Consider the following 15,975-nt stretch of genomic DNA (forward strand, 5'->3'; position numbering starts at 1 on the left):
CGTGATCATCGTGATCATCATCATACCAGAGATGGAAACAGACTATCATTACATTCACAAAATGTGTGTTGAATTCGTTTTTTTTATTATTTCACACCATGATCGAAACGATATGACTGTGTACAAGTTTGAAAAGAATTAATTAAATTTGTTTGCCTAAGTCGACAACAAAAGAATGGGCTCAGGTCTTTTTTTTAAATTTGTTAAAAAAAAATTCAAGACAGACAAAGAATAAAATAATTTCAATTCTGCATGTACGATGATAGTGTAAAGCAATAGCAGCAAACAAAAAACAACAACAACGAAAATCGATTCAACTAAATTTAATTGAATTTTTTTTCTTCTCTGTTTCCATCTCTCTCATTTTCACAAACATTCATTTGACAACGAATAAAACGGTCGAAAAAAAAATCTTCGAAAAGGACACAGGTCTGCTATCGAATTGAAAAAAATTGTTGTTTATTTTGTTCAATCATTTGAAATATCGTTCTAACATGGAAATTAATTGAAAAAAATATAAAGTATTTTTTTCAAATACACTAACTTGGTACCCGAAAAAAAAATTTGTTTTTTTATCTTCTTTTTTTCAATTACTCGTTTGCAATTATAATCAAAGACCGAAAGAAAAAACAGACATCCAGTTTAGTTTTATTCATGATGTAATTTGTAAAGAATAAAAGAGAAAACAAACAAAGAATTTAATTAGAATCATTTCATTCAAGATTTTTTCACATGATTTGTTTACATCATTTTGTTGGATTGAATTTTTTTTCTGATTCATGTATGGTGAAATTGAAAAAAAAACAGAAAAAATTGTCGAAAATCAAGCTTATTTGAATACATCAAAATTCAATAATTCAAATCCGACTAAGATTTTCATTTTTGTTTCTCACTATGAACAAAAAAATTCCAACGAAATGATAAATTTTTATCCTATCACTGTTTTTTTTCTTAACACCTGAATTTTAACGAAAATGGATCTTACTGATTTCAAACAAAACAAAACAAAAAATAAATATTAATATGTTTTTTGTTTCAAACAAAAAACAACATAAAGAAATTCTGTTGTTTTCAAACAAAATTTAAAATTATAAATAATGTGTAAGAAAATTTATAATAAAAATGATGTATGTTTATCTTATGCTGATGTTGATTGATTTTGAAATGAATGTATATTATTTTGAAAAAAAAAATGTTATAATACAAACAAAACGAATGATTGAATCACAGAATGTTTAAATTTTTTTTCTTTGTCTATTTGTTCAGAAAAACAACAAGAAGAAAAATGTGTTGTTATTTTTTTAAATTAAAAATGTAAATTTTTCATTTCAGAAAAATATATTTATATAAATCAGCATCCACACACACACACAAAAAAACGAAAATATAAAACAAAATGAAAATGGATCAAAACGATTCGAATGGAAAGTATTTCCTTTCATCATTTCTTTATTTTTTTGTTATTTTTTGCTATTGCTTGAAAAGTGAAAAAGAGAAAATTGGAAATAGTAAAACAAAACAAAAAAATTCAATAAAAACGTTTTTGTTCCGGATCGTTTTTACTAATATCATGCAATAATGTTGATGATGATGATGATTCAAAGTTTACGTTTGTAAGAACAACAAACATACGAAAAAAAACATTATGAAATGAACCGGGACAAAATTGGATGTTAGTGCACAAACACAAACATATACCCGAAGAGCAAGAGAGACTATGATGAATTCGATTCTTAATTTACTATTCTTTGGCCACCAATTTGTCGTCATCATTGACGGGACGATTCAAACACACATATACAAACACACAAGAATAAATATCGTACGCGAGTAAAGTTTATTATTATTCCGAAATTTTCTACGTCTTCTTTTTTACTTTTTTTTGTCATCAATTTTCAAAGTTTTGTTTTCATTTTGGCCCACATTTTCATCATGTATATATCATCTAGTGGAGAAAGAAAAAAATGCTCAAATTCACATCTCTAAAACAAATATTTGTCCTTTCATCTACCATAGTTATCTTTGTCATCTTATCATCATCATCATCACTGTGAATAGAACACATTTATTTCCTTTTTTTTCATTGCCTCTTTATTTGAATGGAAGAAAAATAAACGAAGATTCCGAATGAAAATTAAAAAAAAGAAGAAGATATTCTTAGCATTATCATGGAATCTTATTTCATGCATGCTAGAAAAAAAAACATCATGATGCTCATGATGTTGATTCAAAATTGATATCCACAAATAATAGAAACAAAACAAGGCCACAGAAAAAAGTAAAAAATAATAATAATTTTACTTTATTATGAAGAAGAAAATTTTCAATAAATAAATGAACAAATGGTAGCCGGAAATTTCCTGAAAGCAAAACTGAAGTCGAATAAGAGGGATGTTTACCCTTTTATTTTTTCGTTTACAAAATGAAATCATATAAATAGTGAAAACTTTTTCTTTGGGCAATTCTTTTTTTACTTCCTTTACTTAGTTTTATTCCATGTGTGAAAAAAAAGTTAAATTCAACACAACAACAACAGCAGAAATTGCAACGTATTAAGCTTATTAGGCGTTGGTTTTGCAAATCTGTCAAAAATTTGAAGCGGCATTCACATTCTATTTCAAAATCTCATTGATATTCAATAAACGGAATACTTTCCACATCAAAGAGGGTAAAAAATTCATCCATTTTAAAAATCGTAGCTCTATTTCGACCGGAAGATGATCGATTGAATGCAAATCGCCGTCATAAACAAATGGTTAATTTTTTCCGTTTATAATAATAAAAAATTTCATTTAAAAACTTTCAAACTATTGGCCAATGAAATGATGATGATAATGAACTAATCAATCAATCTATCGATATAGCGAATTCATCTATTTCATACTTTAGAATAATGTTGGTGATGTTCAAATGCATCTAGCTTCAAATATCGATAAACCGAAAATCTGATTTGTGGCCAACACCAACACCAACAAACTGAATGAATTTTTTTTTGTTGTTGCTTCGTGAATTTATTTCTGTCACGTCAATTTAGATATAATGTTAGAGATTCTTATTTTTTATTCATTCATTTGACTTTAGTTCAGTTGTTCAGTATTCTTCGAATGCATTGTTCTTTCATTTTTTATATATCTCTATCTATTATTTTTTTTTATCAGATCGAGAAATGATGAGAAATCCTGTCCATCATGTTCTTATCTTCTTCTTTTGTTTTTGCTTTCTCTCTCTCTTTCTCTCGCTTTGAATGTATGAAACGGATTTGATTTTTTTTTGTTTTTGGTTTCTTTTCCAAAAAAATATTCAGTGTAAGCAATTGATATTCAATAGGCGTAGGTAATTTCTTCCTTTTTTACTTCTGTTGTTTGCTTTATCATTTTTTTCACTATGTTTGCTTGCGGTCATGATCATCATCATGATTTAGATGTATACAGATCAAGCAAAATTTGGTGTTTTGCAACAGAATTTTCCCAGAATTAATTGATAATTTTCTTTCCCAGTTAACCTAATATTAATAACATGAATAATGTTTATACTGTTTGTATGTTGTTTATTTCCCGCTGTTATGTTTTTTTTCTATGTGTTTTTCCATTGTGCGGTCAACAAGATTCTGATATCACATCAAAAAACGATGATAATGATAATGATGATTGTGATCATAATTACCACCAATTATGATTATCATTCTACAATATAGTACAGTTGAACATTGATTTTATTTTTTGCTTTGAATAAATATTTTAAAAAAATTAAAATCCAACATTGCTAAAGCTGTGCATTTTATATAATTGAATGAATGAACGCAAACAAGTTTGACGTGAATGATTTTTTTTAATACTTTGTAACGAATATTTGACTAAGCTATTAATAATAAATTAAAAAGCCATAAATCAAAAGAAATTTGGTTTTTTTTCGGGTTTTTCGGCAGATTTTTTTTGAAACTAAAGAAATATTTTATAATAGAAAAGCTATAAGGTTAATCAATTTTCAACAAAAAAAAAGTAAAACAATATCAGTGAAAATGAAAAAAGTCTGGATTTTTTTATAGATTTTTTATTCTCTAAAGTCAACACAAATAATTGTCGAGATCGTCGAACAGAGATTAACTATTTTTTGATTTTGGATCGATTCGGAAAAAAAGGATAGGAAAAACAAAAATTCCAGAAACGAAACGATTTTCAATGTTCCACTTTCTATAGATTCTTTCTTAGAAACTTTTCTTTTCATTCGTATATTTTGAATTAAAAGAATGGCAGTCAACTGATCTGCTTGCCATCACCATAGCCCAGTGATTCTCAACCAGTGTGCCGCGGCACTTTGGTGTGCCGCGAAATTCTGAAAATGCAACTGTTATATATTCAAAAATTCTAAAATTGTGCCGCGACAACAAAAAGGTTGAGAATCACTGCCCTAGCCTATGGCACTAATTAGATTAAATGATGCGTATAATTGACTTAAAAGAGAAACGTGAAGATCTGTAAATGTTTTATATATAATCAATGAAAACTTTACCAATTGAATCAAAAACCTATGAAAAAAAATGAGAAAGAAAAAAAAACAAATTGATAATAACACTTGCCTTGTGTTTGATTCGAACGAATCATTATGATTGGATCGATTGGTGGTAATGGACTTGCGGCTGGACCATTTTTAATACGCCATTCAAAAATGACATTCAATAATAATTGAGAATATTGGTATGAATTTGGATGATTAGGATGATAATAAAAGGATGATGATGATGTTGAACCGGATGTCGAAGAAGATGATGATGAAGATGATGTTCCGGATGATGATGTAACAGGAGTATTACTGCCACCATTATTACTATTACCTGGCATCATCATCAAATGACTAACACCATTGACTGTATTGACAACAACAAGGCACTTCAACACTGCTACATTGCCTCGAGATACAAATTCGTCATATAATTGTATCTGGTCGATTGTATTCAACAATTCTGTTTGACTTGTTATTGTGGATGATGATGTTATAAAATTTTCTTGATTTGATGCTAAATTCATTTCATGACCAGAAGCTATATTATTCTTATTATGATTGAATGATTTTCCGTTATTCGGTCCTAAATGTTGTCCAATAGGTTTGAGAAAAGAATTTGCCAATGACGATTGTGATGATGAGCTTCGATTCAATCCGTTAGTGGTAACTGTGAATTAAGTAGAAAAAAAGAAAAGAAAACCATTATCGTATTTGAATGAAAGATTGAGAGCAGTAATAGAAATTTTGAAAGTGGTAAAAAGAGTAGAAAATTATAACATTTATTTATTAATTATTGCGATAATATCCCCTAAAGAATTTCCGGAATCTGAACCAAAATGATTAAAAGTCTGTGAGAAAGAGCAATAGAAAGACGACAAAACTTTAGTCAACATTCATTATGTTTTTAAAGTTTTTTTAATTAAAGTTTTTATTTTTGATTTGATTATTTTATAATAATATTTTTCAAGTACGAAAGGGTTGAATAAACCAAAAGTTTGAAAAGAAGGAAAAATCGGTTAAATAAATAAATGAATTTTATTGAACGTCAACCACGAGAAAAAACGCAGATCTAGTAAATGACATTTTCTACACCATTACTTTCAATTCCTTACTCCAAATATTTGATCCATAATCGATTTGAAAATGATTTTTGTTTTTGTTTGACAAAAAAAACTTTTAAGCTTCGTTTATGAAACGATAATTTATTTAACCGGAAAAAATATTAGAAATCCGAAATAACCACAAAATCAAAACATGTTCAATTTGAAAACACAACACTATTCTATTTGAAAAAAATTATTTCAAAATGGCAGAAATGATTTGATTTTGATTTGTACAGTGAAGAAAAAGTCAGGTATAAGATTTTATAATGCAAAGAAAAAAAGTTTTTATGATTTTCAGAAAAAAAAGAATTCCAATCATTCATCGTTGTTTTGGAATGATGATTTGTACAGCTGTGTCATCGACAAATTCTCCTTGTAAAATCAGCATTCTAATTCGTGGACAAAAGCAAAATTTGTGTTTAATTAAAAATGGTTTTCGACTATAATTTTCACAAAAAAATATTGAAATTTTTTTTCTTTGTTCAATGTTCATTTACATTTACATAATAATAGTCAAAAAAAACAAGGAAAAATGAGCATCGGAACAAAATATCAATTAAAGGTTAATTAATCAATTATTTGGTAAAAAGTATGTAAAAAAAAAAAGTTTTGCTGTTGTTCCAATTTGCTAATAATATTACTTCGAATATATTTTTTTTCGGTCAGAATTTTACTATTATATTAACCAAAAAATAATAGTAGAATTCAATAAAGTAGTTGTCATCACAACCGATCATCAATGAACAGAATTATATAATAAAACAACTTGCATTCATGTTTGGCGTCATTTCAAAATAGACATAGACAGACACTTGGAACAAGATAAAGTAATATGGTTATATCAAATAGTGATAAGTGTAATATTGTTTTGGAAAAAGAAAATAGAAAAGAAACAAAATATCAACAACATTTTAGCTGATGAAAACATAAAAGATCCATTTGTGAGTCTGTGGTAATTTTTTCATTTATTGATACATTATTTCATTATCATCACTATTTATAATCATCATTTTTCGTCGTCATTTATGTCGATGATTTGATATTTTTTTTATGTATGACAAAAATGAATTTTATTAGATTGTGGCCATATTGAATTACAGTACATTCATTTTTTTTTGCATTAATTATCAATTATTCAACATTGTATCAAAAAAAAACGATTCATGTCATGTGTTGGTGATAAACTTGTCTGGATTAACCCTTTCAAATTTGGACAAGATTTCTGGAAATTTTCCAATGAAAATTTTGATATCTAATGGCAACAGCAGTAGCCTGAAACAAATGAAAAAAAACATGATAGTGATGGGTATAAAATTGTCAGAACGATTGTGAAAATGAAATGGAACAAAAAAAACTGAAACAAAAATCTTGCAACACCGATAGAACAAGACCAAACGTAAGGGAAAAAATCCCAAATACAATTAAAATGACAAATGATGCTAATTAAAATGAATCTTCTCCTTTTTTTCCTATTTCTCTGTCTCTGTTTTTATCTTCACTAAATGTATCTGGTTTTTTCAGTGTTTCTAGATCGTTTTCTGTTTCTGGTTACTGGTTTTTTTCTTGTGTTGTTGTTCTCTTGTAACCATTAACCAATGGTATTTGTGTGTGTGTGTGCATGGCATATATGCAATAGGCCAGAGAAAATATAGAGATATCGTTTGGTTTCTGGTTCTTGACGTTTTTTTTGGTTAACTGTTTGAGAAAAAAACAAGAACCCAAGAGAACGGTTGTGTATAAATGAATAGGAGAAACAAAAAAAAATTCTCTACATTCATAAATGTTAGCCTAAGAAATTTGTTATCGCAACTCACACCTCTCTGACCTCATCATTTCATGATATTTGTCCATTTAGATAAAATATATGGAACAAAAAAAAATAATTGAGAAAAATGATGATCTAACCGGAATGACGTTTTCGCTTCACAAAATATAAGGGGAAAAGGAAAGAAGAAGAATAAACCCAAAATTCTTGATGATGATTCTGAGCTTATTTCTAAGGTATGTGAAGAAACAAAAAAAAAGTAATGTTTAATTAACTTTTTTTCGAAATGACAAGACCAAAAAAAAATTCTTCAATTTCTATTTCCATTACAAACAAACAACAAAAGCAAGATGATTTGTTTTTTTTGTTTCATTTTTTAATGAACAAAAAAACAACAAAAACATGGATTTAATCTACATCGTTAGCACACGTTTTTCAAATTAATCGATTCTTTCTCAAAAAGTACAAACCAAATGCATTTAATTAATACATTTGTGTTTGCATTTCTATTTACTTTAATTAGAATTAACAATAAATAAATGAAAAGATGATAATGATGATGCAAAAAAAAAACAAAACAAAACAAAACATTTTAATCCAAACAAATATTTGATTTTCATATTTATTAAAGACAAGACAATTCATGCAAAACAATGGAAGAAAAAAACGATGATTATGTAGATAATAATCTTGTGTAACAGTGTTTTCCTATCATTTTTCTGGCACGCAAATCGAGAAAACAGTGTTTTTCAACAATCGGTTTATTTTTTGGAAAACAAATGTAAAATTTGACGATTCTTTCAATTTATATGTCAGCAATATTTAAAATTCATAAATAAATGTTTGTTTTCTCCGAAAAAAAACAAATGTTTACCGATTTAATGCTTAGGTCATCAGTGAAAAAAATGACAGTTTTTGTTGTTAGCCGAAATCGAAAAATAGTCGTGTTCCATTGATAACATGAATTTAGTTTAAAAAAACAAACAACTAAAAAAAGGAGGTATATCAAATCGACATTAAGATTGTTTTGTTTGTTTTTTTTCAAAGTTAAATTTTTTCAACAATATTTTGATGATGGTATCAAAAAATAGAAGGAAAGATTCGTTGGTTACAGATATTGTGTCATGTACTACATAAATTCTATTTCCCCAAAAAAAAATTGAAATGAAATAAATAAAACTAAATGTAAACAATAAGAATGATGTAAAAAAGAGACTAATGAGACATTAATTAATTGTTGTTTTGTTTGGTTGTTTTGTTTCAAATGAAGAAACAAAACAAAAAAGATATCCAAAATAAAGAATTTTCAAAATAAAAACTACAAGCCAAACAAATTTGAAAATGAATGAAACATTATATTATAACGTCAGTGAACAAGAATCAAAGCAAAAATAGTTAACTATAGTCATTTGGTTGGTCGGTCAGTTTAGCCTTTATCATGTCAATTTATTTAGATCATCATTTTTGTTTTGTCTTTTTTTTTGATTTTCATGTTCTTCTTTCAGGGCAGGGAAATGATAACTTATTTGATTTCAAGTTACAGTAAAATCTACGTTCAATGTGATGTTACAATGATGATGATGATGATAATGATAATGATTGTAATCGTTTACAATGACTATAAATAGTATGAATAGCTTACAAATCTAGCAATAGGATTACTGATCCATTGGTCCATGAATACAAAGATAATATTCTGTTCGCAATGATATATAGATATCAAGACAAGAAAAAAACTTGGAATAGGAATCATAGTACAAGATGGAATGATAACAATACACAAAAAATTATTCAAATAAAGGGGTAAAGAACTATACTTTGAATAGTTAAGTAGATAACAAACAACGGAAAAGATAATTTTATCTGCACTAAAATAGCCAAAAAGAGACAAACAAAACAGCTAAAAATATGTTATAATGAAAATAAAATAAAATTTCATATTATGATAATCAAAACTGTGAACAGTTTGTTTTTTTTTTGGTTTTTGCCATTTAAAATCTTTGAATAAAAAAATCATTTTTCATCAAAAGAAAAATGATTTTATCAACTATTCGGCCATCAAGTTAACTTTGATAAATTGACATAAACATTGAAAAATGTCTGCATCGGCATTCCGGTCATTTTTTTTGGAATGAAATCTGCCATCACCACAATCCTGGTTTTATGAATAGTATAAACGCAAAAAATTAATAATCAATGGAATTCATCAAATATACCATGATATTGGTGACAATTTTTATTTTCGACTTTATTTTCTTTTTTTGTCAAGTAAATAATGGTAATAATAATGAATTCTGTGAAAATCAAAATAATTTTTTGATCATCATCAAGAAATGAAAAGACATCCGCGAATATATTAGCAACAAGACGAAAAGGAAAAAAACGCAAAACATTCATTCATATTATAGAATTAAAAAAACCACAACAACAACAACAAAAAACCGATTCAACATGAAACGATGACACATTTCATACAACAACAACAAGATCTGAACAAATATTTCTTTCATATTTGATTTTTTTTTCTTTCATCTTTCTTTTCAAAATGAAAACCGATTCCGTTTTGCTATTTTCTAAGAAAAAATTTTCAAAAAGCAAATTTTGTAACTCAACGGAAACATTTTTCATCATCATCATGATGAAAAAAGATATGACGATTGAGTGAAGATGAATGGACTTCAAATTGAATCCAAAGAAAAAAAAGGAACCAGAAAAAAATCCATCATCAAAATCATCTGATTTGTTTGTTTGTTTGTTTGACTATCTGTTTGTTTTTTATGGGCTTTCATAAAAAAATATGACCAAAAAAAAAGAAGAAAAATAACTTGACAAAAAGGAAATTGTCTTCCGCTGGAATATCATCAGGAAACATCAACATTGTCATCATCTTTTTAACTTGATCACATGATTCAAATCAAAAAAAGATGAAAATAGATAAATATAACCGATTTGTTTGCGAATTTCAAGAAAAAAATGATATTTGGTCAATTTTTCTTGCAAAACATACATCATAAAATTAGGCTTTATTTGGCACTTTTTTCCTTTTTCAGTCAACATATTAAGAAAAAGAAAAATATGCTTATCGGCTGTCAAATGAATTGCCAAATATCAATTCCAAATCATCGAACAATGATTATACATCAATGATGATTATCTTTGGAAAAAATCATCATCACACACATACCGAAAAAAAGGTCGGCGAAATTGAATCTTTTGTTTTTTGTTTTTTTTTCTTATTTTATTTTCGTTACATTGTAGATGCGGACAAAAAAATAGATTCAATCAATCCAATAGAATGTCATCATTCTGTCTATTCAAAATAACCGAACCGAACAGAAATTAAATAAACGAACGAACGAAAAAAAAATCACTGGGTCATCTTATTTTTTTCAAATTTATTTATTTTTTCATTATAAAATAACAATAGAGAATTTCGTCATTTCTTTTTTCTTATTTGGATTCCTCAATAAGAATTGTCGATCCTCTTTTTTTTTCCTACCATGTTCGAACGTCTCAATGATGATGATGATGATGATGAAACAAAAGAATAATCGTATCATGGACAGGACACGATCTGAAAATGGACAATAGGAGAAGAAAAAAATCTGTTTTTTTTTGGTCCATCATCATTCACATTGTTCATATGTTATATAAAATAGAATTACAAAAGAAAGAATACACAAAAACATCATTTCATTATGGTCTAACAATGAATTCAACCGTTGTTTGATACCCAATACGGTTACATCGTTGTTTTTTTTCTTCGTTTCTCATCATTTCTAATGGTGTTAAGCAATGAATGAAAATGGAAAAAGAAAAAAAAAAAGAAAGAGAAACATTCCAACCTAAGGATAACGACAACGACTAAACAGAAAAGCAATGAACTTTTTTTGTCTTGTCCAAATGTTTAAATGCGAATTCATGCAATGATGATGATGATGATGATGAAGCCAGAGAAAGGGAAAAAAAGAGTATAAAAGTTACGACAACAATCCGGAATATGAATCCATTGGAATAAAGTTATGACTGAACATACAAAAAACAAAACAAAACAAAATGATTCATGAATTACATTTTTTTGTCGATAGTTACTACCAAACATTCTAGATCATTAAATCTCATTTTCTTGACTCAATCTAAAATTTTTTTTGACCGCTATTTTAATTTAACTCTGTTGTCATGTTCCTGAATTTTATGTTTTCAACGTTTCATTCAATCAATTTGCTAAGCCAAACGAACCGAAAACAACGAATAGTAGACAATAGAAAAAATTATCATTGAAAAATTAATGAAATTTATTTTTTTTCTTGATTGTTTCAGTTGAAATTGGAACAAATTTTCTGGAAACAAAAAAAAAACGATGAAACCACTTGGACGATAATAATATCTATGGTTATATGATAAGAACTTGTGTTAATGTTCATAAGTTCAAATATATACTAATAATGATTAAGTTGATAATAATTTTGATGGAAATACTTATTTTCATTTGAAAATGAATGTTAATTTGAAAACATGACAAAAATTCTGACACCAGCTATTCTTAAGAATTTTTTTTCTTGGAAAAAAGAAATGAAAATTTTTTTCAAGCTAAAATAACCAACACAATAAATCAATGAAATTCGATTTTATGAATATTTACGCATCTTTTCTCCTCCCATATATAATAATAATAAGCATCACAAAAAAATGAAAAGAATAATAAGCAAGCAAAGAAAATAGAATCGATCACGATTGTATCATATACAATATCAATAAATGTTTTCAATTTAAATTGTAACGCCCGGCAGCAATACTGCAAGATATACAATTTTTTCACAAGATAGATATTGAGAATTGAATTGGAAAGAGTTTCTTTGCATTTTAATATTCTTTTTTTTTACAAATCATAGTCCTCAACAACGTCAATTTTTTGACTTTTTCCATCAATCGAAGAACAAAAAACATATTCAGAATGTGTTTTCAAAAAAAAAAGAATTTAAATTCAAATTCAAATAGATATCATACAAAAGGAAAGAAAATGGGATTAAATTGAAAAAAGTATATGAAGAATAAAGAACGTTTGAACAAAAAAATATTTTCAATCAATTTGATTGTACAACGACGATGATGAAGATGATGTTGATGTGTGAAAAAGGAAAGAAAAAAATGGAAGCAAAAAAAAAAAAAAGAATTTACAACCAAAATTCATTTGAGAATAAAATATAAAATGTAAATCTATTGTTTGGAATCGAAAACGATAAAACAATAGAAATCATTAACTCTTTTTTTTTCGAATAAAAAACAAACAAATGTACAATTGCAAATCGTTTTCATTTTTCTTTTTGGTTTTGAAATGTGACACTTTTTGTTTGTCACCCGGTTTTAAAACATCTATTGCATAGGAAAATTTTTTAGTCCAAACAACAACAACAACAACAAAAAAACACTTTAAATTCTTTTTCAAATATGATCTACGCGTATGATTGGGCTCCATTATTGTGTTTACACAATTTATGTGTGAATTTGTTGGATTTTCATGATGACAAACGATGACAATTTTCAACAACAACAACAAAATGTATATCGGGTGGTCGGATAAATAAAAGTATCTTTTGTTTCCATTATTTTATAGCTCATTCTTTATAAAAAAAAATAAATGTAAACATTTGATATATTAAATGGACATTTATGAATTTTATATGATGGTAGTAATTTTATTCTCATATTCAATGTATCCATTCTTTATAATGTTGTTCCATTATATTTTAAATATACAAAAAAAAACAGACGAACTTTTCATTGTTGAAATATGTTTTTTTTCCTCGTTAAGAAAAAATAGTAGTGTATATTTCATATCACTATTGTTGTTAGCTATCTATAAGTTTAATTTTTCTTTATATTTTTTTCGTGGTAATAATGGACCATCATCATCATCATCATCGGGATAAAATGGCCATCAAAATGTATGATGATGACCACCGCAGACATTTTATTTCGTGTACATAACAGTATATTGTAAAAAGGGAAAAAACCAAAACCGAAGAAAAAAAATTCAAAAAGATTACAAGGCGATAATAACACAACATAACTATAGAGATATTATGGTGGAAAAGATATGTCGTTTGATGATGATCGACAGACCGACCGACTAGCCGAACCAAAACAGAAAAGAATTGATGCAAATAAATCATATATGCCATAGTCATAGTTAAACTTGGTGTCTTTTTCTGGTTATCCCACACTATCATGTGTGTGTTTGTGTGGGAGTAATGGAGCGAGAATCAAGAAAACATAAGCCCACCATTTACGCATAGAATCATCCTTTTATTTGGATACATTTCATTTTTAAAGGAAAAGACCGTCTGAAAAAGATAGGCAATCGTATTTTGTAAATGTTTTCCACGATGGATTTATTTTTATGTTTACTAAAATGGATGTATGGAAGAATGAATGGACGGACTAAAGGGATTCTTGTATTCAGGATTTGTAACGATGTATTTCATAATTTTTCGACATTATTGATGAATTCTAGCCAGATAAATACCAACAACATATGAATCTTTGGTTATGACGTATGAATTTCGTTTTTCATCCATTTTTATTCATTAAACATGATCATGATGATGATGATGTATCGGATTCATTTGTTTAAATTTTTTTTTCAAATTTATTTCAAAGCACTATATATTCGTTCATTCTTTATTTCAAAATACATAGATCATGGCTAATGGATCGTAGAAATATAAACATGGTAATAATGTTTTTTTTTGTAGCTGATGTGTTTCTGAAATTTTTCAAAGCACGATCGAACAATTTGTATTAAATTCTTTGTGTTTCTTTTCACAATTCTAGAATTCAAAAAAAAACAACAAATGAATAAATTGTCAATGCCAAAGATATTGGCATCATTATCAAATAATCATAGAAATGATGATGGTGATTACGATTATATACCAATTGGATAATGCCAAATAAAAATGATCATCGATTAAAGATCGTACATACATTTAAAATTCTTAAAATACAAGGTTATCCTCAATACATACATTCTAATCGTTGGTGATTAGCAGGATATTTTTTATATTTTTATCATTATTGAGACAAATTTTCTCACAAATTCACTCATACTTATTATTATTTCTTATTTAGATCTCTGTTTTGAACATCAACAAGATGACATTAGAAAGATATTGTCAGAATTGACTGGAATTGATTGGAATACAAAAAAAACGAATGTATAAAACAACAATGTTAACAACAAAATAACTAAAGCATTTATATAGGATTTGTTTAGGTTGTTTTTATTTTCGATGTTGTTGTCGATTTGTTCCATCAATCCCATTTATATCCTGGATCTCTTGTGTTGTCTTAAATAAGTTTCATTCATTGTCGATTTAGTCGTCATCGTCATGTTTCAGCCACTAACATCAAACAAACCGACATGCAAGAATATAACGATAAAAAAAATAGCAAACATGTAGCGCCGATTTCCTGCCTTATTTCTTGGATATTTTTATTTATAGTGATTCTCTTGTCTATAGTTTAGTTTGGTTCATTCGGCTGATGTTTCTGTGAATGGCATTTACTGGATTATAAATTATACCTAACTAACAACAACAACAACACACACAAATAACAAAGCAACTATAGAAAAAAAAGCTTTACATTGGCTGGCAATTTACCATTGACACCATCAGTATGCGGGAGAATTTTTTCTTTTTCTTTTTTTTCATACAAACAGTTCTAATTTGACATACAACAACCAAGAATCAAAGAAAATAAAAGAAAAAAATCACTGAACTATTATGAACGAATAAATGAATGAATGAATATAATAAATAAATGGATGGATGAATGAATGAATGAATGGAAGACACGAACCAAAGAAGAAGAGAAAAAAAATTATGGGATCATCATTTAATCGATGGCAACGCAACGATCATAATAATGAAAACAATAATCTAACTATATGATAATGACGACAATGACAACGGATGTCATAATAATGACTATAAGAAATCGTTTGTCATTGATTGTTATTTTACAGCTTTATAATTGGCCAGAAACCGTGTGATACAAACAACAACCAAAAACAATGATCATGTGTATTTGGATGATGATTATCAATAAATATATTTATAAAACATCAATTTAATGGACAAAGAAAATTTATTGATTTTGAACACGCAATAATCCGATCGCCAATAATCGATTATTATTAGTTTTCTTTGTGTTTGTTGACTTTTGTGATACATATCTAGCTTAACCAATCAACCTGAACAAACAAAATAAATCGCAATTTGACTATACGAATATTTTTCTTTAACATCAAATATAACATACATAAAAAAAAGAAAACAATAGAAGACCTGAAACACACGAATCAGCCAAAACCAATCAAAATAAAGACATCTGAATATAAGAATCTAGAAATAAACAACGGGTAAATACAAAAAGAAAAAAAACGAATGCCATTTTCAATTCTGAAATCTATATACGCTAGAATTGATTCAACTTGGTAACATTGCATTGCTGTTGAAAATGATTCTGCAAAAAACAATTGATGCATCATCATCATCATGAGCAAAAACAGATAAACACAAATGGTAAAATAAAATTATAAAG

The 15,975-nt window shown here is 27.3% G+C and overlaps 1 protein-coding gene across 1 annotated transcript in view; it reads right to left on the reverse strand.

Moving 5' to 3' along the window:
* LOC113789649 (neural cell adhesion molecule L1-like) overlaps positions 1-15,975 on the reverse strand; it is a 46,386-nt gene that overhangs the window by 20,354 nt on the left and 10,057 nt on the right. Inside the window, exon 2 of the mRNA XM_027339220.2 lies at positions 4,577-5,167. Coding sequence (XP_027195021.2) covers positions 4,577-5,167 — 591 coding nt within the window. The remainder of the gene's footprint in view (positions 1-4,576; positions 5,168-15,975) is intronic.

The sequence above is a fragment of the Dermatophagoides pteronyssinus genome, unplaced genomic scaffold, assembly GCF_027571235.1.
Source record: "Dermatophagoides pteronyssinus isolate colony J.1.1.1.1 unplaced genomic scaffold, Derpt_VIB-CSIC_2022.12 sq0002, whole genome shotgun sequence".
NCBI classification, from domain to species: domain Eukaryota; kingdom Metazoa; phylum Arthropoda; class Arachnida; order Sarcoptiformes; family Pyroglyphidae; genus Dermatophagoides; species Dermatophagoides pteronyssinus.